The sequence below is a fragment of the Euprymna scolopes genome, chromosome 12 (assembly GCF_053919585.1).
Source record: "Euprymna scolopes isolate OS-2025 chromosome 12, ASM5391958v1, whole genome shotgun sequence".
Classification (NCBI taxonomy): Eukaryota; Metazoa; Mollusca; class Cephalopoda; order Sepiida; family Sepiolidae; genus Euprymna; species Euprymna scolopes.
Genome location: NC_136493.1, coordinates 9,881,888 through 9,909,387, shown reverse-complemented (window position 1 = coordinate 9,909,387; position 27,500 = coordinate 9,881,888). Strand labels below are relative to the sequence as shown.

The 27,500-nt window shown below is 32.3% G+C and overlaps 1 protein-coding gene across 2 annotated transcripts in view; it reads left to right on the top strand.

The window, feature by feature from the left end:
- The window catches only part of LOC145291170 (calcitonin gene-related peptide type 1 receptor-like), a 380,557-nt gene that overhangs the window by 206,564 nt on the left and 146,493 nt on the right, over nt 1-27,500 (top strand). For both annotated transcript variants that reach the window (XM_080136712.1, XM_080136713.1), the window contains exon 2: nt 16,335-16,433. In XM_080136712.1, the coding sequence (XP_079992838.1) occupies nt 16,335-16,433 (99 nt within the window). The remainder of the gene's footprint in view (nt 1-16,334; nt 16,434-27,500) is intronic.

Genomic DNA, 27,500 nt, shown 5'->3' with positions numbered 1-27,500 from the left:
ATCTTGGTTGTTATTTTCACAATGTTTCTACTGATGTTACCTCAACCTTCTTCAGTAGCAACTTACCTTTTTTGTGTTTTGCTTTCTTGAACTTAATTTTTCCTTCTTAACGGTAGCTGATAAATTGTTTTGTCAACATAATTATAGAGGCTAATTTCAGAGATCGAGATATTTGCTAGTGTCACCAATATTGTTTTGGAACAATACGAGCTCATTTTTGTAATTGACGTAAACTTTGGATATTTTAAGACTCAAATTCATGTTTGGATCAGCGGATATCCACAAGGCGATATTTATTTGCTTCCCCACTGAGCAAATTAGGCACAAAACCGTTTTTTTAATGTGGAGAGTGAATGGAAAATGGGGACCAGCTCCCCTGGGATTAGGGGAGCGTGATAGTGACAATTGGTATGAAGGGTTCCCCCTACATTGCCCAATAATTTATATGTGGGGTTGCTCCCACATATGGTCTTTGCTTGCAGGGTATTTATTTGCTCCCCACCGAGCAAATTAGGCACAAGGCTGATTTTTAAAGTGAGGAGTGAAGGGGAAATGGGGACTAACTCCCCGGAGAGTAGGGGAGCTGGATAGTGACAATTGGCATGAAGGGTTGCCCCTACATTGACCAAGGTCTTATCTGTTAGGTTGCCCCCACATATGGTCTTTGCTTGTAGTATCTGCCGGAACAGATGGTATTTATTTGCTCCCCCACCGAGCAAATTAGGCACAAGGCCGATTTTTAATGTGAGGAGTGAAGGGAGGGGGAAGGGGAAAAGGGGACCAGCTCCCGAGAGGTGGGAAATGGGAGCTGGTTAAAGGTCAGGCATATGGGGTTGCCCCCACATCTGGTCTTTGCTAGTCATAGCTAGTCCTAGCTAGTCATAGCTTGCAGTATCTGCCGGAACAGATGGTATTTATTTGCTCCCCCACCGAGCAAATTAGGCACAAGGCCGATTTTTAATGTGAGGAGTGAAGGGAGGGGGAAGGGGAAAAGGGGACCAGCTCCCGAGAGGTGGGAAATGGGAGCTGGTTAAAGGTCAGGCATGTGGGGTTGCCCCCACATCTGATCTTTGCTAGTCATAACTAGTCATAGCTTGCAGTATCTGCCGGAACAGATGCTACACTTTGATCTTGGCCCGAAGGTCACAAAGGTCCTTCCGCGGGAGGTTTGGTGGCCCTCCTGGATATCCACAAAGTGTAATCTCGGCATAAGTTCTGAAAGAAATAAGCAACCATATTGCGTGCAGGGACAACGCAACAAAGTTGAAGAACTCTGTGTCTACATTTGGAGACCAGACCATTGAGAGAGGAATCTTATACATTATCATGATAGCTGATAATGACGCTTGCGAAGTCCTATACGTCAATATATATATATATATATATATATATATATATATATATATATATATATATATATATATATATATATATTGACGTCATCCTCACAGCAACATACTTATATTGATGAAGAGTGTTTTTGTATTTTTAAATTGGGGCGTGAGTAAACATTAATGTTTACAGGCAGATACTGGAAGGAAGATACTATTTGATAGGAATACAATGACTAAAATAATTTTTCTAAACATTAAATTAAAAAAGTAAGCAACTATTTTATAGATTTGGATAAGAAGTAAAATTTAAATAAGATTTAAATCTAAATTGTTGTAGCCTTGCAGGCCGATAACAATCAAAACAAAATAGTAGTATAGTTAACAAAAAAGTGTGTTAATAATAATATATTTATTGCTTAACTTTGGTGATCTGACGAGAACTGGAGTGTCAAAATGATTATGCCATATATATATATATATATATATATATATAATTTATGCGCATATTCTAGTATTTACTTCAACAGTGCTCAATGCTACACAGAATATGTAGCTTGATTGCCATATATATTTTGATAACTTACTATATATATATATATATATATATATATATATATATATATATATATATATATATATATATAAATGAATTCTTTTTTCTCTTTCTTTTTTTTAAACAGTTTCTAGGTTCACCCGCCATACTCACTCCAATACACTAGTTTAACTTCGGTGTCTGCCCCCATTCTATTTGTTATTATGAGGAGACAATATCCAAAAATATTTTATTTGTCAATATAAAATAAATAGATATCGCTTCTGAAACGATCGTACACTTATTTGGATTTAATTTTGTTTTTTCCTTTTGAAGCTGATTTATAATTTTATAATTATTGATTTTTATCCGCTGTATTAATATAGCTCCGAGTAAATACACCTTTCGAGTTTATCATATATCTGCAGTACTTCGGGCACATCAGTTTTAAAGTATTCATATATTAATTGAAACTATTCACATATTAACTGAAACTCTTCTATTACTTCCGATGGGTAAATGTTTATTTAATAAACATTTGATGGGACGCTTACGAGCACCAATGCATGGTCCAGTGGTTAGAACTGCCGAGTATCAACGCAATATTTGTAGATTCAATCCACGGCTAGGGAAAGGTGCTAGTCTAGCTGCACTGATGAATTGTGATACAACGAAACAGTAATGTATGTGGTTTACTATATATAGCAATCATGAAGAGAAGACTTTTAGAATTCATGATTAAAAGCGTTTTAAAATAAAAATAAAAAAAGTTGAAGAAAAGAAGTGAAACAACGGGGGGGGGGTCAGCTGATCGGTTTCACCCTCGCTTTCTCAAAGCTGTATCGAAGGGGGAAATCGAAAATATGTACAATTTGAAATAAAATTACGTTGCGTTCCATAAAATGTGTGTGTGTGGGGGGGGAGAAGAAATGTCGGAAAGTGATTAAAATAAAGCAACGTTATGATGTTTCTCGAAGATTCTATGAACTAATCACGCTCAAACCCAAGAGGCATTCCCTCTGTTTACAGAGAGAAGGTCTTCTTAACCGAACGTTAACAGTTTCCAAAATCTTTAAACGTACTAATGAGTGAGCACGACTCAGGATTGAAAATGAGTTCGTGCTAATGTGCGCTGCACATGACGGGTTTTTAATGAGATGGTCAGTGATTGAAGACCCGTATCTGTTGCTAAGTACGTCTGTTCCTTGGTATGTCCCATTTCTGATTTTGGTAGGTACGTGCTGTTGGATTCTTCCATCCAATCTCAATGTCGTTCGACCCACATAATTGACACTGCAACTACATTCAAAATTGTAAATTACATAATTATTATGGTTGGGGGGTAGAACATTCTTTTGAGAGGATGGCATTAACGTTCTCATAGAGAACACAACACGCACATTTGAAGCAAAATAACAATTTTGCACTGTTGAGCTGATTTACTGTGCGAATTTCTAAATAACTCTTTGGATGTGATTAGGTCAGTTATACAAATGAAAATCGTAGAGTTCTCTGTTACTAAAATTCAAACAGTTAATAAATTTCCAATATATCTACGTTTACCGTGGTTGGAAGCAGTAAGTGAGGAATTCGCACAGTAAATAAGCTCAACAGTGCAAAATTGTTATTTTGCTTCAAATGTGCGTGTTGTGTTCTCTATGAGAACGTTAATACAATCCTCTCGAGAAGATGTTCTACCCCCCCACCAACTCTTTTAATCATGAATTATGTAAGTTTCACCTTCATGATTGCGATATTTAAATTCTGTACCTCCAAAGAATCATCATATATATATATATATATATATATATATATATATATATATATATATATATATATATTACTTGTTTATTGTTATATAAACATGCTCACATCCCGCTGCTACAAATAGCCACTTGTTTCAATCAAACAACAGATATCATCAGGCAGCGACTTGACTATTCAAAAGTTCAATGAATAATCGTTATAATAGGTTATTCATTGAACTTTTGAATAGTCAAGTCGCTGCCTGATGATATCTGTTGTTTGATTGAAACAAGTGGCTATTTGTAGCAGCGGGATGTGAGCATGTTTATATAACAATAAACAAGTATTATCAGCTCTTTTTATTGAGCACTATCTAACAACCTCGTTGGATTCATTAGTCCATTACTTTTGAATATAAAAAAACCCGAGTATATATATATATATATATACATATATATATATATATATATATATATATATATATATATATATATATATATGCATGCATATATATGTATATATATGTATATGTATAAATATATATGTATATATATGTATGTATATCTATATGTATATATATGTATGTATATCTATATGTATATATATGTATATGTATGTATATGTATATATATTTAAACTTCAAACTTACTCCGTCGCCTGAAATTAATTCGCAAATAAATCCTCGACTGTATATGAAAAATTCAATTGCTTATATAATTCTATGATCTTATATAGATACTAGAGCAATATAAATATATAAAATAAATAGCGAGGCATGATTTATTCCGTATATTCTTGGTGGAGAGTGTACACTAGGTGGATATATTGATCTCGATTCTAAAACTTTAACCCTAGCCCGAACGCCATCTCAAGAAGGTCTAACAGTTACTGAATAGCTCAAATATCTACCATCCCATTGTGTGCTAAAAATATCTTTTGTGTTTTGTTGTTTTGTTTTGTTTGTTTGTTTTTTCTTTAAAAAAAGGGTGGAGAACAACTGTATATCTGTCTGCAAAATTGTAATTTGAAACTTTTTACCAATTTCGTCATTTGATATTTTGTGTTTAACACAAAAGTCTACGCACGTGATTTTTTTTATTTATTTTATTTTTTATTTTATATTTTATATTTTTATTTATTTATTGTCGAAATATACGAAATATACGAAGAAAACCATCGACTTACGATGCTGATTTTTTTAACCAAGCCTGAGAATCAGCTAAAGATTCTTTATTTTGACAAGTAATTTTTGGTCTCACAACAAAAGGAGGGTGGACCTGTAAATTCACCCTTGTCCGTTCGTCCGTTCGTCCATTCGTCTGTCTGCATTTTTCTCAATAACTACGCATTGGAATTTTTTTTTAATTTTGCACAAACATTAAACATTATATGAATAAAAAAGTAACAGAACGGATTTTCCGGGAAGGAAAACTCCGGTTGCCCCCATTCGGGTTAAAATGGCTAAAATTGACACTTTTGTTCTTATTTTTAATAATGAATAAAATGATCACTTGGATTTTTATAAAACTTTCTGGAAAGTTGTAACTATCTGATTTCTATATAATTTTATTTGTCTATACTTCGCGATATCTCTTGAGTGTGTCCCAGGGGTTCTTTTAGGGCTAATAAAAACACTCCATTTTTGGAACTATTTTACCATATTTGTCCAAAATTTTCTGTGTATGCCTATTTAGCAGTTTTGTTGAACTCAAATTTAAATATGTTAAGGCCTTGGAGACTTTTGGGGCTAAATGGAAGGGGGGGATGACAGACGTAGTCATTTTTTTTGCGTTATCACAACAGCCGCTTACCATTGATTTCTCGTTGGCAACGAGAATTGGTCTTTTATGGGATTTGGGTGGCAATAAGCCTCCCAACTTGCCAGCACTCTTCGTACTCGTCTAGTAAAGGTCTCCTCAATTTTTCCATCCTTTCACAATTACTTAATGTGCTATCAGCCAAAGCTGATGCTATTTTAGGGGTGGGGTTCATAACCTTTTTAACAGTTTCAGTTCCCTTGGTTACATGTCCATGTTTTTGTTTAATTTCTATTGTAATTTTCATGTGGTTGGTTAATGCTCGTATTTTATGCAGGTTGATTGCCGTGTTCGGGGATTTTCCTTAAGATTTTATTGCTCTCCGTTGTATAGTCTCAGTTTTCCCTTCCATATGAATTTCTCCATGTCTATTTTTTTTTTTCGAAATTGTTCCTAGTGCTCCTACGATTATTAGCATCATATTGACTTCATGTTTCAGATCCCTTTCAGTTCTCTAGCAAGAGTTGTGTATTTTTATTTTTTAATTCCTATCTTTGATCTTTACCTTCTGGTAACTATTATCACGTCCGGTCTCCTTGTTTGGATATATTTATCTGCTTGTACGGTAACGTTGACGTTCGAGTTCAAACTTCTCTCGGACCCTCACGGCGTCCGGCACCGTTAAAAAGGGACAAACAAAAATTAATAAATCCGTGTCAGCATCTTTTCTAAGCGTTTATTACCGTTACTCCCCCGTTTTCACATCACTTAAAAAGTCTCTCGCTGCCACATGTCCATCTAGCCTAGAGGTTTCTCCTTCCTCCGACCGTATGCCAGCCACAGCTGTCCCATTCTCGTACTCAACTTCACACGTCCATTGTCTTCGACGCGCACTTCTTTTTTCTTTTTCTTGTCGCACCACATTTCCTAATTTGCATATACGTTTTCTTGTCTATTTCTGCTGCTAATCTCTTCGCAAGTCAGCTATCCTTCGTTACTGCTGATATTTTCCTGCGCGCTCATATACACTTTAATGTCTCAAAGGATTTTGTGTTTTTGTTGTTTTGTGTGTTGCTTTCCCCAGACAGTCGTGTCTGTTATTGTATTTTTTCCGACTATTCTTCTGCGTTCACTTATTATATGACTTACTGTTCCATCTCTTTGTCTATAGAGTCTACATCTACTGTTTTGTCCTGGGTTTTATCTATTTTAACTTTAATGTAGTTAGTTCTAATCGCATTGCTCTGTGCAGCTGTCAGTAGAATCATTTCTCCACGGATATCTTAGCATTAAGTGAAACCAACCTACATTTCTCAATACCCTCTACTTCACATTAACAGGATATATATCCTCTCTCTGTCTCTCTCTCTCTCTCTCTCTCTCTCTCTGTCTCTCTCTTTCTCTGTCTGTCTGTCTCTCTCTCTCTCTCTCTCTCTCTCTCTCTCTCTGTCGTAAGCACTCAAACAAATATATACACGGATTTGGAGTCTACATTCGTAGCACCCTCCCTTTAATTAGAAATGACGGACTAGAATCGGATAACCAGGTCTTTATGTGCTTGAAATTAGCCTTACAATACTGCATTAGTTACATTTTCTCTATAATTATCCCTCGAATAAGGACTGTACCATAATCGGTTATGTCTCTGACAGTATAGATACAGCACTCTTATTGGATACTAATGTCCACCGCAGCTTGGTTTCTCCAGTTACACAGAGGCAGCTTCTCTGTATCGGATTCCCTAAAACAGAGTCACATTCCCGGCCCGCATCTTAGATTGTGAAGATCAACAAGCCTCACTTTTAAATCTATTCCTAACCACAGTACTAGACAGCTGTATGACAAATACCTAAAGTCACCGCCGATCGCCTTATGAGATTTGTTAGCATCACCCTAAGTTCTTCATCCCATATATATATATATATATATATATATATATATATATATATATATATATATATATTCATCCACATACAGTACTGTTTCACTGTTTCACAGCTCATCAGTGCGGCTAGACACGCAGCTATATATGATTGAACATATACACGCACATGTATCGATTCAATGAAGTGAAACTGCATAGCCGGTTTCACCATTATATCTTAAGTTGCTTCAGTGTGAGTCTATCCGTCACAACTTTGCATTGTTCTGCCTTTTAAAAAGTTAAATTTCTTCTTATATACACATTAACCAATGCTTCAAGCAAACTACTTTAACCTCTTATTTATTTATAATATGTATCATTAGTTACCATTCAAAAACAAAAAGAATGTGGTTAATTTACACTCATAAGTTTTATTTATTATTGTTTTTATAGTACATCTTACACGTGTTTCGTTGAATAGCGGAAGGTCTTTAAAGAACTCATCAGAGGCAAATGTATGTTCCTAAAAACTGTTAGAAAATTTATTACATGGAATGAAAAAGTATTTATAGAAAAAGTTAAAAAGAAATGGAGATATTTAAAGTTTGCAATATATATATAAATAAATAAAAACCCTTTATTTTTGGTGGTTATAGGCAGCAACCCCCAGGGAAAATGAATTCAAAGCAGTGTAGGAAATTTCTTACATCGCAATATTACATATTCATCTATATTTATATATTGAAAGTTCTTTGTCAGTTTGTGTGTGTGCGATTTCGTTCTCTATAGACTCCCAAATGGCTGAGACGATTTTTTTTTAATTTCACACAAATGTACTGTATGTGTCACACAAAATATATACTATGTGATGGTTCTTGGGTTTGTATCAGAATGACTCTGATAAGTATCGAAAATCGATGATCGCAAAAATACGATTAAAGAATGAGCAGTCCACGTTTAATCAAACGAAAAACTATTATACAGCTTTACATCACAAGTGCATTCGAAAAGTTTTATCACTGCACAAACAGAAGAGACCGGTATAAAAAAATCAACACTAGGTTATTTGATAAGATAGGAACGCATTCAAAATGATTGTTTCTGTTTAGAGCACAATTGTAAGCGTGGTACTTGACTTTTGTATTTAAAACCTTAATCCAAGCCATTGTATAAAAATGATTTCATAAAATGAAGGGCAAGTTCTTTACAGTGCAATGTAGACTACAATCTATTGTGAGCTAAGTCACTGCAGGAGGTATGTGAAGATTCCGTCCGATGTACCGCGGTTGGTCCTAACTAGAGCAAAGATTTGATTGAAAAATGGCAGATTTCACCGATTCTGACAACAAAAATGTGGCAAGTGTGGAACATTCGTTGGTTCTCAATCCTGGACAACGTCAGGTCTCCTTACTAGTATATATATATATATATATATATATATATATATATATATATATATATATATATATATATATATAGGTTACTGTATGTGTATGTAGTTGTTCTAAAATGTTCGTCGAAATTTTCAATTTATGTGACTATAGATTAGACTAGTTTTCTCGTTAAAAAATGGCGGCCACTTTTTTGTCTTTATCTCTCTTGTTTTTGTTCAACTAAATTCTAGAGAGTCGCCTGCACTGAAAATAGCAACTAATTAACTTATATTCGTATTCTATGCACTCTTACACGCTTTCAAAATGTCGGACTATGAACGACAAAGGCTTATCACATTAAACTTTCTTAACGCATCAAATTTACACTCGTTGAAATCATATATAACAAAGTTGTATTTTTTTTTAAATAAATAGAATAAAGAGTTTTTAATATGAATACAATACAATACAATATATATACATATATATATATATATATATATATAAATATCTTAATTTACTCACATAAAATTAATATACGAAAGTATAAAAATATATATATATGCATGTATATATTTATATGCATGTATATATATACATATATATATAACTACTTCATTTACTCACATAAAATTAAATACGAAAGTATAAATTTATGCGTAAAGTTTAAGTATTTACTTCAAAAGTGCTCAATACGTAGGTAGAGCTAGTTAGTAAGTTATAAAATATATATGGCGATTAAGCTACACTGAATATTCCGCGTTTCATCCACTCTAGGACTCTTCAGGCTTATGCGCGAATTTTGTGGTTGTTTGTCGTTTTTATATACGCATCTTCTATTGAGATTTTAGTTCTAAAGTAAAATCTCAATAGAAGATGCGTATATAAAAACGACAAACAACCACAAAATTCGCGCATATGCCTGAAGAGTCCTAGGGTGGATGAAACGCGGAATATTCAGTGTAGCTTAATCGCCATATATATTTTATAACTTACTATATATATATATATATATATATATATATATATATATATATGTGTGTGTGTGTGTGTGTGTGTGTGTGTGTGTGTGTGTGTGTGTGTACTAGCATTTCAGTCCGGCGTTGCCCGGGTGTTTGTTGAACAAAAAAAAAAAAGCGGTCAATTTTTTTTTACTTTTACCCCTATTATGACCCCTTCACATTTATTTTTGGGGCTCTAATCAAGTTATTAAGTTAGATCCATGTCCAAGGAACCTATATCTAAAATTTCAAGTGTTTAGACCCAAAATTGGCGGAGGAGTTTTGTAGACTTCTCAAAGGTCAAATCGTTGAATTTTGACCCCCTGACAGACACATTTCTTGCCGAAAATCGACCACAAAGATTTTCCCAAATCTCAGTACCCTGTATGTCAAATTTCGAGTCTGTAGACTGAAAATTGACAGTTATTGCGTAGGGAAATGTACATACACAGACACACAGAGACACGTATACTTTTATAGATATCATATATATATATATATATATATATATATATATATATATATATATATATATATATATATATATGAGTATAAATGTTTATTTCTCCATTTTCTTGGGCTTCCTCCATTAGGAACGAAAAGTACAGGGCGCTTTAGCTTGTTGAAATCGATTAAACCTCTTTATTTCGATTTTTACATATTCCTGTTTCCATTGCAACCGAAATATGTCTTTTTTTTTCATTAACCTACGTATTTCCTTAAACATATCTGTCCAAAACACCCCTTGCATTTAATGCGACGAAATTTCAACCCACGCGTTTCATTCGCTAATCTATATTTTGCACCATCTACTGGTTATGTCACGCTTACAGCATATTCACGTTCTCGATAGATTACCTAAGTAAGCAACGTTGACTCTGATCAGTACTAGATGGGTAACCATTTGGGAATACCAAGCACTGTATGTAGGAAGATGTCAATACTTTCCTGCAAGAACATCAAAACCTAACATGATTTTCCTTGTTTGTATTATACATGCAGTTGAGGACCGCTTGTGAACTTGATACTCCCTAGAAACTTCCTTTTTTGGAGAAACCTATATCAGCTTACCACGTTTCGTTTTGTTTGTGTGTGTGTGTGTGTGTGTGTGTGTGTGTGTGTGTGTGTGTGTGTGTGTGTGTGTGTGTGTTTGCGTTAAATTTTAAAATAACATTTACGTTGGTCTATCAAGCTTAACTTTCTAAATGGATTTTTGTCGGTCTATCAAATTAATTCTTAAACTGTATTTTCGTCATTCTGTTACGCCTAATTCTGTAATATTACTTTTGAATTGCAAAAAACAGCAAAATATCCGTTTGTGTTAACTCCGTTTCTATTTTTATCAACGTCATCGTTTTGAAATGAGCCTGCATCGAACATGCTCGTAAATAAATGAAATTCCCGATTGTTTTCAAACTTCTATTTCTCCGAGAATCTGTTTTGTTATCTTCTTATTTCGAAATTGCCGATTAGTCATAACAAAGGACGAGTCTAAAATAGTAGGCACACTTCAGCAATACATGTTTCAAGATCTGACAGTTTCTACTGTTTGGATTCCTCCAAGAATACAAGAATGGAATAAAGAATTAGCAGATGTAATACATATTTATAGTATTATATCTACGGCAGAATTACGTTGATAAACCAGTTCTCGCAACATCATCGAAGTTAAGCAACAATGAGTCTGACCAGTACCAGATGGGTAGCCATTTAGGAATACTAGGCGCTATATAGCGTGGCGGGACAGCACTACTGTCCAAGGTAAAAATAAAGCGCTCTAGTCTGTGTGATACCCTTGAACAAGATCGAGAACTTCATCTCCGCCCAACCAGGCTAACGTGAATTCATAAAAAGTAGGTGACTGAGGTAATATGGAAAAAAAAATTAGAAATAATTCTGTTCATGGTTTCGTATCTCGTTGTGAACAGTAGATCCCATTGGGTATAATAGCCAGAGCAATCGCCCAGTGTGGGCACTGCTCGGACAGAAAGAAACTGCAACCTACTCTCCGTACAAATGCAAAGATGGCAATACATTAAACACGTTTGAGAAACAGCGTGAATGAGATTTTGAATGAACAACAATGAATTCATGAATGCCTCGAGGGAGATAGATAGATGAAAAGTCATAGCCGTCAATGCCTGAACCAGGCAGGACACCACTTTAATGAATAAATAAAAGGTAGTTTGCTGTATTTGTGTGTCCATCTAAATTTTAGATATATCTCTAGAAATATATATATATACATATATATATATATATATATATATATATATATATATATATATATATATACCTACATATGTATATATCTTAATACCTACATATATATATATATATATATATATATATATATATATATATATATATATATATCGAAAACGGTTGGTGGTGTTTTAAATAGAACAATAAATGATGTTGCTTGTATTCCATGTCAGGTGTGAGAACTGGAGTTAGATGTTCGTTTCAGGTATGTTGCACAATTTAGTATATATATATATATATATATATATATATATATATATATATATATATATATATATATATAAAGGCGAAAATGTATGTATGTATGTATGTATGTGTGTATGTTTGTGTGCCTGCTAAAAACTTTTGGCAGATACAACGAAAATTCACAAACTCGGTATCATATTGAAGCGCCATCCTTCGCACGAAAAATATCGAAAAATTGGCCAAAAACGTTAATTTTCCACCCCGAAATCGACAATTTTCGACAGTGGGAGGGTCAACAAAAACGGTCTTCTTGTGACGACGACCGGTCTACACATGCGCCAGATGACGTCATGACCTGATTTACTTTAAATAGTTGAAAAACTGACTAAATTTCATGTTCGTTGCGTTAGCTCAGTTGATTAGCGCGTTTGTTCGTTATCTAAACGTTTTGGGTTCGAATCGTGGTGTGAGATGTCTTCTTTTTTTTGTTTTCGATTTTTTAAATTTAAATATTGAACCAGTGTTATTTAAGCCATTTTTCACGTAACGTTCGTTTTTCTGTTTGTTTTTTTTTTTGTTTTTTTTTTTACTTTGCTTATCCACCCCCGACCACACACCCAAAAACATCCGGGTACCCACCGAGTTTTTAAATTTTAATATTGAAACAGGCTTATTTAAACCATTTTCACGTGTTCGTTTTCTGTTTTCATCGTTCGTTTGCCTTACGTTAGTTTTTTTTGTGTGTGTTTTTTTTCGATGTTTTAATTACCCCCAGCTTAAGTTTTAACGTTGTTTTCTTTTTTTACTTCGCTTATAACAAACAAACCTGGTCATTGATGTCGTCGTCGTAACGCTCTACGACGTCTGTGCGCGCACCTGTCAATTTGGTTCTTACTTAAATAAATTCAAACATCTTTCAGTAACTCATTCTGGCTGGCCGATTTTATTTTCAAACTTCGCCTCAGGGCTTTGGGTTCGATCCTACCAACTCCCTCCCCCCCCCCGGTTTCTTTTTTTATTTAACAGCACACACACACCTCCAAACACCCGGGCAACGCTGGGTACCCCCGCTAGTTTATTATATAACGGGCAGTTTTGCTGTGTTTGTTTGTCCACAGATATAACTTCAAATATTTTCGTTTTCAGTATCACCCAGGATAGGTCATTTTTATGGTAAAGTATAACTAAACGAAGTTTTTTTTTTTTTCAAATACAAAATTGTGTAATATCATTGCAGGTATTATTTGGATCCATGATGGACACCTGAGGGTCTCCAGCATTATTACTATGAGATTCTGATTTCTGCCCATCAACCACTACTATTATGAACCTATCAGAGAGAAATAGTTTAATAATTGAAAAGACATATCTAGCTATACCATAGCTGTTATAAGATAACTGTTTGAAACAATAAACAGATTTAAAATTTACCGATAATACAAATATTTCAAAGTTGTAATAAAATATTTACTAAGTTACAATAGTAAAGGGCTTGGAATTTAGTTCAGCAAAACAATAAACGAGAAGATTGACCTTTTTACGTAAATTGCGTAACTAACAAAGAAATAGGTTTTAATATATACACGTAAACACGAATCAGTTGGGGAGTCAATTTAGCGAAGTCGGAAGAAATAGTACAGAAAGATATGTTCCCCTTTTTTTCTGTACGCCACGCATGTATAAAAGTTATTGCTGTCATAACAGCGTACTAGGATTGAAGTTAGCAGTCTGCTATAAAGAACTGTTTCATGCTCACCTGTTTATTATTTGTTAAAGAATTGTTTTTGTCAGTTTAAAATGAATGTGGCGAGAAAGCTTCGAGTTCCTTAAAATTTCTCGTTACTGATGTTGTGGGGGACAAAGTATCAAATTACTTATCACCAAAATTGTGGGTGACAAAGTCTCAGGATCTTTACTATTCCTCGTTACTAGTGCTGTGGTCCCGCAAGGTTCTGAGAGAACGACACAACTCTGTAATTTGCAGAAACAAGAAAGCCGATTAAAAATTTTCAGAGAAACCGAGACATCTATATAGACTCTATGGACAAAGACACGAAACGATGAACTGCATAATAAATGAATGCAGCAAAGTAGGCCAACATGAATATGACAGACACGACTGCATGGGTAAAACATTCCACTGGGAGCTCTGCAGACGACAAATGGTTCAAACACAAACTGGAGACTATACTGGAAAACGAAAACCACAAAATCCTTTGGGATACGGAGGTACAAACAGGTACACTCATCCAAGTTAGAAAAGCGAACGCCAAATAATCAACAAGAAAAAAGAATCTGTTAAATTGCAGACTTTGCCGTCCAAACAGAACACAGAGTGAAGATCAAAGAGATAGAAGCAAATATGTGGAATTCACCAGAGAAGTAGAAAAGGATTTATGGAACGTGTTGAAAACATAATACCAATAATTTTGTAACAACATTTGGGACAAGAGAAATTAGAATAAAAAAAAAGAATGGAACGAACAGTAATGCTGAAAATAGCCGAAATCTTAAGAAAAACCTTCGAATACAAAATTTAATCTACACGAGTGACAAACGTTAACCGGTCATATAGAATTGTAAATTGGCCCCTCCTCCTCCAAAAATAACTGTAATGCCGACATCGGCTGGCACCACACAAAATAGTCGAAGGATCAAGGAGGATAGAAAGACCGAAGAGTGAAAGCATTAAACAGACCTACAGTGGATGTGTGTTAAGTAAACTGGGATCTTGGGAAAGTTTATTGCCACTCAAATTCCAGTGAAGATCAATAGTTCTTGCCAGTAAGAAGTCAATGGCAAACGACTGTTGCAATAATGCAAACACATTTGCAAATGGTCATCGAAAGCAGTTAAAAGTACTAGTAATCTGAGGAGACTTGTCGTCAACCAGATTCCATGAAATACCACCGGTTGTTGTGCAATGTTGATGACGGCCTGTATGAGAACTCTTAATAATGGATGAGTCCGGAGAGAACTGGAAACTTGGGGATGCTTATTGCCGCACAAATTCCAATGAGGAATGGATCAACTTATTGTAAGGAGTTAACAAGAACAAAATATGATTATAACAAAAACAGGGGATGCTTATTAGCTTTAGTCTTGAAAGAACCAAACATTTAGGCAGGAAGAAAGCAGCAGGAAGAGAGTTTCATTGGCCTTAATTCTTGAAAAGAAGCTACTGGAATTAGAAGCTGAATTGCAATGAGATATCAAAAGAGCAAATTGTTGAAGACCACTAGACCTATGAGCTGATACAAAGGAAGCAGGAAATAAGACTGGACCCGTATGTGAGTAACAGTCGGAAGATGGTTAACCAAACTTGTGACAAAATATTTAGACCAGAAATTGTCTGAGCAATTTGGAAGAGACCGCAGAGGTCAATTTTTTTAACTTTGACCCCTATTATGACCCCTTAACATTTATTGTTTTGGGCTCTAATCGAGTTATTAAGTAAGATCCATGTCCAAGGGGGAAATTTTTCACAGTGGATTCAGCTAGACGGGTGTTTTTCGTGAAAGATTGGCGAGGGGGGACCAGAGATTGGAGTTCAAACGAGCACCTGCCATGGAAATAACGATAAAACAAGGATAGGCTCGCAACGTCTCTTCTGTGGGAGAGAAAAGGGCATCCCCCACTAAGCCACGAAGTCTATTCTATATTTTATTTTTTGTCATATTTTTGTGTTATTTTTATATTATATTTTTGTTTTATTTTTGTTTTGTTTTATTTTTATGCTATATTTTTTTATTTTTTGTCATATTTTTATTTTTTTTGTTATATTTTTGTTTTATGTTATATTATATTTTTGTTTTATTTTTACATCATATTTTTTGTTTTATTTTTATTGCTATATTTTTTATTTTTTTGTTAGATTTTTGTTTTATTTTTATGTTTTTTATTTTTTGTCATATTTTTTATTTTTTTTGTTATATTTTTGTTTTATGTTATATTATATTTTTGTTTTATTTTTATATCATATTTTTTGTTTTATTTTTATGCTATATTTTTTATTTTTTGTTATATTTTTGTTTTACTTTTATGTTATATTTTTTGTTTTATTTTTATGCTATATTTTTTGTTTTTTTATTATATTTTTGTTTTATTTTTATGTTATATTTTTTTATTTTTATGCTATATGTTTTATTTTTTTTATTATACTTTGTTTTATTTTTATATTATAATTTTGTTTTTATGTTATATTTTTGTTTAATTTTTATGTTTTATTTTTGTTTCATTTTTCAATCATTTAACGCGTTTCTCATTTCGATTGTAGATGCGAATTATTGTGAAAGTACATTTGATGGTTTCCTCTGCTGGGGAAAAACGAAAGCGGGAGAAAGAGCGCACATGCCCTGCCCGTTTAATACAAAAGGTAAGTCATACTTTAGATAGTTCAAAGGGTCAAACGTAACTGAGAACGAAAAACTCGCCCAAAACCAGCGTTACAGCTAAGTTTGAACATGTTCGGATCAGTGCTAGTAGTTTGGTATTTTAATATTACATTTACGACAGTTACGTGATATTAATTATATTATTTTTAAAACAATTTACGTTACATTTAACACCAGGCAACGCCGGACACATTTGCTAGTACAATTATAAAACTTTGTGGGCCGTCTGGTCGTCCTTGCTTGTTTGTTTGAATCTTGTATTATAATAAAGTCGTATTCTTTTCTTTCTGTCTGTTCAAAATTAATATATACAGATGGTACACTGTTTCACCAATTAATTTTCATACTAAAAACGGACCTTAACACATTTATATTCCAGCATGATTTCTGTACATGCTATTTATTTAAAGGGAATCTACATTCAGTTAATAACGTCAGTTGCATATTACATTAGACAAAATTTGTTTTAATACTTAGCTTCATGCTATTGCTTGTTGTAATAGAATCGTTTTCAAGGTTTTATTTATAAACATTATTTAAAGTTGATATATTTAATTTAGTTTTAATTATTAGCCTACATCAGTTGCCTTTAAAAACGGAAGTAAGTTTATGTAAGCTGTGAGAGCCCCCCCCCCATTAAGTTATTTCCAGTTTAAATTTCATAGACGAAAATTTATGTATTTTATGCTTCCATAAATCCAAAAATGTAATCCACTTTCAGAAAAATCGTAAGTTAGGATATTCGGTGTATTTAAATAGTGTGCGACTAAACCCTTCACCCATCGTGAACTTCACAGTTCGTTTGCATAAAACAAATATTTATATCTCGAAAACTATTTGTCTGCGATAATCGTCCTTGCTTGTTTGCTTTTATCTTGTCTTATTTCGATTTGTTTGTTCACAATTCGATTAATACGTACAAAACGTACATTGTTCCACAAACTAATTTTCATAATCGTAAGCGGACATTGACAAATTAATATTCCAGCATGACTTCTATATATACTATGTACTCAAAGGAAATCTACATTCAAGAAGTAAAGTCATTTGCATAATACATTTCAGAAATCTATTTTAATAATTAACTTCATCTTATTATTTGTGGTAAAAAAAAATTGTTGTCATTGTTCTATTTAGAAATATTATGAAGTGATTTATTTATTTAGTTGCTTTATTTATTTTTAATTCAATTTATATTTTATTTAATTTATTCCCAATTATTATCAGACGACACCGGTTGCCTTTAAAAACAGATGTTTATTTATTTCAGCTGTGAGAGTTATTTCCCCTTTAAGCTGTTTCCCCATTTAATTTCATAGAAGAACATTGGTGTATTTTTGCTTCCATAAATCCAACATGTGATCAACTTTCAGGAAAATTGTAAGAAATTAAGATATTCGTTGTATCTTATATAGTATGGAATAAAACCTTCCGCCCGCTAATATGTTTCAACCTGGAAACGCCGGATATATATATATATATATATATATATATATATATATATATATATATATATATATATATATATTTATTTATTTATATATATATTTTCTATTTATATATATGTATATTTATTTATATATATGTATTTATTTATATATATGTATATTTATTTATATATATTTATATTTATTTATATTTATATATATATATTTATATATGTATATATATTTTAATATATATATATTTATATATATATATATTTATATATAGCTTTTATATATGTATATTTATGGATATATATTTATATATATTTATTTATATGTATATTTATATATATTTATTTATATATATGTATATTTATTTATATATATTTATATTTATTTATTTAGATTTATATATATAATTTATATATGTATATATATTTAAATATATATATATATATATTTATGTATATATATTTATATATAGCTTTTATATATGTATATTTATAGATAGATATTTATATATATTTATTTATATGTATATTTATATATATATATTTAATTTATATATATATATATATATATATATATATATATATATATATATATATATATATATATATATACTAGCTGTACCCTTTCACGCGTTGCTGTGGCTCAATTTGGTGTAATGGAAAAGTCTAGTAAAAAGAGAAAATGCATGTTTCTTATATTCTTAGTACAGCAATCCACCCCAAAAAGTGAAAAAAAAGGCGAAAATGTCAAAAAAATGGTACTCTTACAGAATTGGATCAGGGTCCTCGGAAGTTTCGATCCAGCATGGCTTGGACTCGACCAGCAATCAGTGGACTAAGCCGAAATGTTGAAACACTAAATCGAGTTTTTTTTTGTTGTTGTTTGTTTTTTGTTTTAAAAAAATGTGAGTTTTTAATTAGTATTTGGGTGAGTGGGCGCGATTCGAAAAAGTTGTCCCGAAACAAATAAATTAATGCAAATGGAAGCTAATTTACGTTTCTACCTAATTGGATGATATTTTAGTCTTTTTATTTGATATAAAATGTTTAATCAGTTCGAAAAACACAGTGTTTATCGATGTATTTGAAAAAGACAAATGGTCGCGGACTCTATCGAATATGTTAAGTTTGGGAAAATAAGTTAAAAACTATACAAAACGGTGCCAGAAACCCACCGTGATATAGGCTGACATATTCGATGGGTTTCTGACAGTATTTTGTATAGTTTTTTAGTTTTAACTCACTTTCCCAAAATTAATGTAATCAACAGTGTCCGCCACCATTTGTATTTTTTTCAAATATACCGATAAACACTGTTTTTCGAGCCGACTAAACGTTACATTAAATAAAAAGGGTTTCTATTACTAAACAAAAATACGAAAAAGTTGTCGAAAAATAAATATATAACAAATAAATGTTATCAAAGGTAAGATAAGTTACTTTTCTACCTAACTGGATAAGATTTTGGTGTTTTTATTTAATGTTAAATGTTTAATCGGTTCGAAAACATGCAGTGTTTATCAGTATATTTGAAAAATACAAATGGCGGTAGATTGTGTTAAACATGTTAATTTTGGGAAAATGAGTTAAAACTAAAAACTATACAAAATACTAGTAGGAACTCACTCAATATATGTTACCATGACATAGGCTGCCATATATTCGGTGGTTATTTAACAGTAATTTGTACAGTTTTTTTAGTTTTAACCCATTTTCCCAAACTTAACATTCTTAACACAGTCTGCCGCATTTGTAATTTTCAAATATAGCGGTAAACGCTGTGTTTTTCGAGCGGAATAAACATTTTACATGAAATAAAAACACTAAAAAAATTATCCAGTTTGGTAGAAAAGTAACTTATCTTGTGACAACTGTTTTGAATCTATATGTACAGTAATACAAACCCAATAAAAACACTAAAAATTATCCAGTTAGGTAGAAAAGTAACTTATCTTGCCTTTGAAAACATTTACTTATTATATATTTGTTTTTGTTGACAACTTTTTAAAATCTTTGTGCAAGTACAAACCTGAAGAGGTATTTTTCTGTCTATCTTTATTTTTGGTACGACGCTATTTTAAAATAGTTTTTCCAAGTTTAATTTAAATTTCACGATATCTCTTTTGGGGGGGGTATTTTTTTTTTTTTTTTTTTTTTTACTTTAGGTCCTCCTCCACAATTTTCTTTAAAATGACTACTTTAAAGGTTTTCGACTATGCTGAATAAGAAAATCGCATTTAAAATTTTCAGAGGCAAGTAGTTTTCGAGATATAAAAACCTGTACTATGCACTATAATTCACTGGCGGTCATGTGTTACATGATCAGGGCTGCCCTCTTTTCATGTAAGTATAAAAATAGAGAGATTTAGTTAAAATGAAAATGAAATAGAATAGTCGAAATTCGAACCTCGTAAATTAGGTTTAGAAATAGATTACGAGAGAGAATTAGAAAATGGAATGTAAAACAAACCATTGTTTAGCTTAGAGATAAAATAGTTTCAAGAAAAGAATGTGCGTTGTCAATTCTGTTATGAAAAATACAATTGAGGAATGCAACTATACAAGATAATTTAATAAACATGTTTTTAACATATTGGAAAAATAGGTTACTGGGAATATAGGTTAAAATTCCTTTTGTAAACAAAGGAAAAAGTTTTGGACACGCATGTCCAGAACACGTGAAAAAAGACACATGTTTTAACATGGGTATGACGTCATGGAAAATGGGAAGTTCTAGATATAGTTAGAAACTTGAGAGAAACTGGGGGAGAAACTGGGGGAGCGTCAGAGAGAGTCTGAGGACGACAGACGACAGTCCAGACATGGACATTCGAACATCTAGAAGCGAGACGGTCACTTTTGAAACTTAGAATGTGAAGCTTTGAATTCTTGACTCAGAAAACCACGGCCGGTCGTGAGAAGAAATAAACCCATCATGTGTTTTTATAAACGTCGTCTTTGTGTTGTAATTCTACCAAAAGGTAAAGTGAAAATTGTTATTATATGTCTTGTATATCATGTGTTTCAAAATGTCTTTACATACACATCTTACATACACAATATGAACACTAAGACTGTCTCCTCACTCTAAGAGCTTGCATCAACACATCTAAGTATGAACATTTTAATATATATAAATATGAATCTTTATAACACGAACAATCTCTCTTACAACATCTCTCTCTCTCTCTGTCTCTCTCTCTCTCTGTCTCTCTCTCTCTCTCTCTAAGACTCTTAACATCCCTCTCTAAGCATCACTTTAAATAAAGACTTTTATATATATATATATATATATATATATATATATATATATATATATATATATATATATATATATATATATAACACATGAATAAACACCCCAACCTCGCCATATTAAGAACAGCTTTCGGAATAAACACCCCCAACCTCCCCATGTTAAAAACGGCTTTTGGAATAAATACCACCATTATCCCCATGTTAAGAACGGTTTTTGGAGTAAACACCCCCAAACTACCCATGTTAAAAATCGTGGAGGTGGACCTAATGTGAAAATTTACCTTTTTTTTTTTTTTTTAATAAATTGTTAGTTGAAAGCACAGAAGACAGATTTGCTGTTTAGTTGTCCAAATATCCTCGAACCAGGTAATCACTAAAAGGGACTCTTAAAGGTCGACACCGGTATCGAGCAAAAGTTTGTTTACATGCTTTACAAACTTTAAATGGGTAAAATATAAGCACATTATTGAAAATGTGATCATGTGATTAAAATGTAATTTAAATTAACCATGTTGTTTAACAAATTAAAAAATATAATGCAAGATAAAGTTTTAGAATTGTTTCCTTAATTCAGCCTTGCATCGACAGTCGAGCTGTATAATTTTTTACGCACATTTTATTTTTCTTTTAATAATATATTGGAATTCTTTCCCATTTCCTTGTACCTATTTGTGAATTATTCCACGGATTTCTGCCTTTTGGATTACTTTGGATCATCTTCCATTTACGCGATTCCCTTGGATTCTACTTGTGCGAATGGAAATTTAACTAACTTTCTTGGATTCTGCATCTTTGGATTTTACCGTCATTGGATATTTTACCCTTCACTAGACTATCCATCCACGTGAAATTACTTTTTTATTCACCCTATTCCCTCTGCTTTACTTTTTATTATCAAGTACGATCTATAACTTAATTGTAGTTTCATTTAATACTTTCCGACCCGCATTTTGCTAAATCCTACCCTCTGATGAGAAGGAAAATATTTCTTCGAAACTCCGCGGATTAAAGACTATCCACTTAGTTAGTGTTTCCTTTTTAAAATTAAATATGTTTTTAACTCTTTTTCAAAGTGTTTTTTAACATGTTTTATTAACTACTTGCTCTTATTATAAGCTCTATCTTCTATTCTGTTTTATCGAGCTTTTACATCTGGTTGAGATTACTTTATAAATATTACTTCTTTAATATTTATAATTTACTTTAGTTTTGCCATTTTGGATCATTTTGGTAAACTTAACTGGAATTCTTATTTTATATATATATATATATATATATATATATATATATATATATATATATACGTGTGTGTGTGTGTGTGTGTGTGTGTGTGTGTGTGTGTGTGTGTGTGTGTGTGTACGGTTGTCGGAGATATCGCGTTTCGTTCTCATTTTTGCATAATTGAATAATTGAAGGTATTTTGGAAACCCCGAATGATGTGTAACATCTGGCGCACTTGTTTATTTATTTTCCCAACAGCCAATCAAGACAACTATTAAGTATACATAGTCAACTGTAGATGCACGCGTACGGTTGATTGAAATTACAAATCGCATCAACATCTCTTCCGAGTTTTTTCATTACTTATACATGTTAAGATCTCTGTGTTGATATGCTAGGGGAAACTTCATTCGCCAATGTTTCTAATCTGTTAGTAACCTGCAGGAACCGAGCTTGTTCCGGAGAAAGTTGAATATACTATTATTATGAATAATAATAATAATAATAATAATAATAATAATAATAATAATAATAATAATAATAATATCTAGCAAGACCTTTTGAAATTCCACAAAATGATAAATATATTTAATCAGCAAATATGTTTTGATAAAGCTGATATTTTTCTGAATAGAGCACAAATTCTTTTTTAACAGAAAAACCACGCAGCAAATATGAGTTTATTAACATTTCTGTGAAAATAAATAAATTAAAAAAAAAATAGTTTCCATTGCATTTTAAATATACAGCTAGCCCAAATAAAATAATTTAATAAGTACTAATAAATACCAAGAAAGTGATATTGTGCTACATAGTTCAATACAAATTATAGAATCAAATTGTAAGAGACAGACTTTTATCCACTCTTTTCATTCCAGCACTTATTTGCAAAGAATGTTCTTTTTTATTGTTGCCCTTTTTCTTTCAAATATTCCCGTTTTTTACATAACATTGCGCTGACATCTTTCTTTGGTGAAGAACCGACCATGCACGTCGAAATTACTACGAGCTCCCTTTTCACACCATGACAACAATGGTCATATATTATTGTAATGATATTCGAAAACCAGGCTACATTAAAGGGAGATCACTCTTATTTTCTTGTCCAGGATTGCCAGATTCGTTTTTTAGGCTAAATTTCGCGAATTTGGCCTTTTTTGAAACAGTTTGACTTTAAAATCTAATATTTAGTCTTTTTTGAAGCGTAACGTACGGACTAACAAAGGAAGGAACAAGCAGAATATGATAATAATAATAATAATAATAATAATAATAATAATAATAATAATAATAATAGCAATAATAATAATAATAATAGTAATAATAATAGTAATAATAATAGTAATAATAATAATAATAATAGTAATAATAATAATAGTAATAGTAATAATAATAATAATAATAGTAATAATAATAATAATAATAATAATAATAAACATAATAGTAATAATAATAATAATAATGATAATAATAATAATAAACATAATAGTAATAATAATAATAAACATAATAGTAATAATAATAATAATAATAATAATAATAATAATAATAATAATAATAATAATAATAATTGTAATTTTAATAGTAGTAGTAATAGTAATACAAATTATTTGGATTGTTTGGAGTATGTTCTCATCACGGATGTTATTCTCATAAGGTTCTAGCTTATTTTTACGTCGTATTTGCAGACATAACTTTCAATAAAGGGCTCATGGTGCAACGGAGAAAGAATTAAGTAAAAATTCAACTCCAATCAGCACTCTTCTGGAGGTTAAAAGTCCGATTCTTGTTGCGGGCGATACTGAGAATGAATTTAAGAAAACTCGTCCCTGAAAACTCATCCCTTCTTGCTAGGTAGAAAAACTAGTCCCTTATTGAATAAACATCGAGTGAAAACACATTTTATGGCCATTCTTGAAGGAGATATTGTTTTTAAAAGAAACTATACCCTCCATAATATTTTTTAAAAATATTTTTAGTTGCTTACTGTTGTTTTTAAAAAAAATATAATCGATTTTCTCAGTGTCCGTTTTCTACCTAAATCACATCACAAATCACATCGCAAATTACATCGCAAATCACATCACAAATCACATCGTAAATTACATCGCAAATTACATCACAACTTACATCACAAATCACATCGCAAATCACATCACAAATTACATCGCAAATTACATCGCAAATTTCATCACAAATCACATCACAAATCACATCGCAAATTACATCGCAAATCACATCGCAAATTACATCGCAAATCAAATCACAAATTACATCGCAAATCACATCACAAATTACATCACAAATTGCATCGCAAATTGCATCACAAATTGCATCGCAAATTACATCGCAATTACATCACAAATAACATCACAAATCACATCGCAAATCACATCGCAAATTACATCGCAAATTACATCGCAAATCACATCACAAATTACATCGCAAATCACATCACAAATTACATCACAAATTACATCGCGCATGTGAAACGACGAAAGAAAAACTGCTGAAAAAACATAGTCACCATCTTTATTGACTTGAGATTTTTCATTTTATTTTATAACTATCACCTCTTGTTTAGAAAGTTAGCTACTGTATTTTCCTGGTAGAGTTTTCATCTATACATACTTTTCATGTATATATCTACGAGATTTGTTTCTTCTTTTGTTTTGTTTTTTTCACTAAAACATGGTTTTAATATAAATCTATGATAATGAAAATATATTTTTGTATCGAAGACTAATCAGTTGTTATTAACAACTGATTAGTCTTCGATACAAATATATATATATATATATATTTTATAAAAGTACATTATAAAAAACACTAGCTTGCCGTACGTCGTTGCCCGGGTCGTGCAATACGTTTAAACATAATAATTTAATTTATGCAGATCCCTTATGTATTATAGAATCAATCCTCTATTTAATATTATATACTAGCATGGATATCTGGCGTAGCCCGATTTTACATGCGGTTCCATTTGGACACTCCTGCTATACTTAGGATATTGAGTACCTTTTTATTATTATATGTCAACTCTATTGTTACCCCCATAACTATTTCAAAAATAAAAGATACTTAAAAACGGGGGGTAAAAAACATGAAAATGTAATCGCCCCAAACAGAAGTACGTGACAACTCCCCATCAGATATTTTGGCAGAAGGGATACGAAGAGAAGTAACTATTCTCTGGATATGGAGCACATTTTGTTGCACGTGCACTAGACCCCCCCCCCCAACAAATGAACCAAAGCAGCTTTTCTTTCAATCAAAATAGTAGGGAGTGCCCGTGCGACCGAAAAAAAAAAATGAGACGCGGTGACCGGGCTCAAACGTGAAAAAGGGGGAGGAGGCAAAATGCTTTTGCCCACGCGGCCACAAGTGCTTATGATGTCATGACGTTGCAAAATAAACTTTTTAAACAGTTTTAGTTTGATATGCGTGTGTGACTTGCGAAAAAGACGGGGCATTGCTGTTTTAGTTGGTACCGGTTTTGACCCGGCCGGATGCGGATGATAAAAGTTTTAGCATACATACAAACGCACACACAAACATACAGACGACTTCCTTTTATATAATAAACTAGCAAGGATACCCGGCGTTTCCCGAGTCGGCATGAAGTTCCGTTTGGACACACTTTCTATACTAAGGATATTGAGCAGTTTATCATTATTATATGTAAACTCTATCGTTACCCCAACAACAAAAAAACTTTCCCACCAGATATTTCGGTAGAATACGAAGAAAGAAGTTATTCTCCGGGTATTGAGAAATTTTTGTTGTCTGTGCGCTCGAGCCCCCCTCCAAATAAATGAATCAATCAAAACAACCTTTCTTTCAATCGAAATAGCAGGGAGTGCCCCTGTGCAAAAAAAAAAAAAAAAATGAGCCGCGGCGGCGGAGTTCGAACATGAAACGCGAAAGAAGGGAAGAAAAACTTACGGACAAATGCGTTTGCCCATACGGCTACGAGTGTTTATGATGTCATGATGAAGCAACATAAGCTTTTTAAACAGTTTCAGTTAATTACGTGTGTGTGACTTGCGAAAAATGACCCCCCCTCCTTCCAAAAAAATGGTCCAGTTGACTGCCACAGAACGATTTCTTTTACTAATTTCCACATATTATACATCCGGGGTATTGTTCCTTCAGATGGTACCGGTTTCGACTCGGTCGGATGCGGCTGAGAAAAGTTTTTAGCAGACATAATGATAATGTCGTTCATCAAATTCCGTACGTGTTTGTTTATAATAGCACATCAGCTGATATTTGGGCTTGACGATAAATGCCCTGGAAAAGTCACTTTTGATTAATATTTAGTTTTAAAATATGCAAACGGGGAAATTATTTGCGGCAATTTTAAATGGTACCTCTTTTATCGTAAATTGAACTCATCAATCAGAAATAAAATAAAATGGTGAGGTACATCCGGGCTTGAACAGAGCATCAATCGATCTGTAGTCGAATGCTCTACCACTGAGCTATATCACAATATGACAATAAATCTGATTTTTAAGAAGAAATGATTTGCTGACAATTTATTATTTCCCTTGATCGGTGTAACGAAAAATATTCCCCTGTAAAAATTCTTCTTTTTATCTATAAGAGAGGAAGTCTATTTTTAAGATCAGATGTTTTCGATTTTCGATAGTTATCAGATTCAAGTCTGTACAATACATAGCTAAGAACACTGCCAAGCATGTAAATTACCTTTGTGTGAAATTTGCAAAAGATAGGTTCAGCCGTTCCGGAATATATAAGGAGGGGACTCACACACACAAAGTGACTTTTATATAAAGTAGAGAGAGATATCAAAGTGTTCTATGATACACCAGAGATGCGTGACAAAACATTTGCTTTGGAAATAAAACCTTATTTTTACATTTGTACACATCAAACAAGGTATATTGCTCTGAACCGAAAAATTTAATACGGTGAAAAAAAAAAATTATCATGATGATAAAAAATGTATTTAAACAATTATTTGAAAAATAAATAAATAAATATTTATCTTTAAAGCCGAATGAATATGTCTTAAAGAAAAAGAAGCGTATAGTTTTAGCCTTCTTAAATATAAAATTTTCATAATAAATGAACAAATTGTTTAAAATTATAAATATTTCTT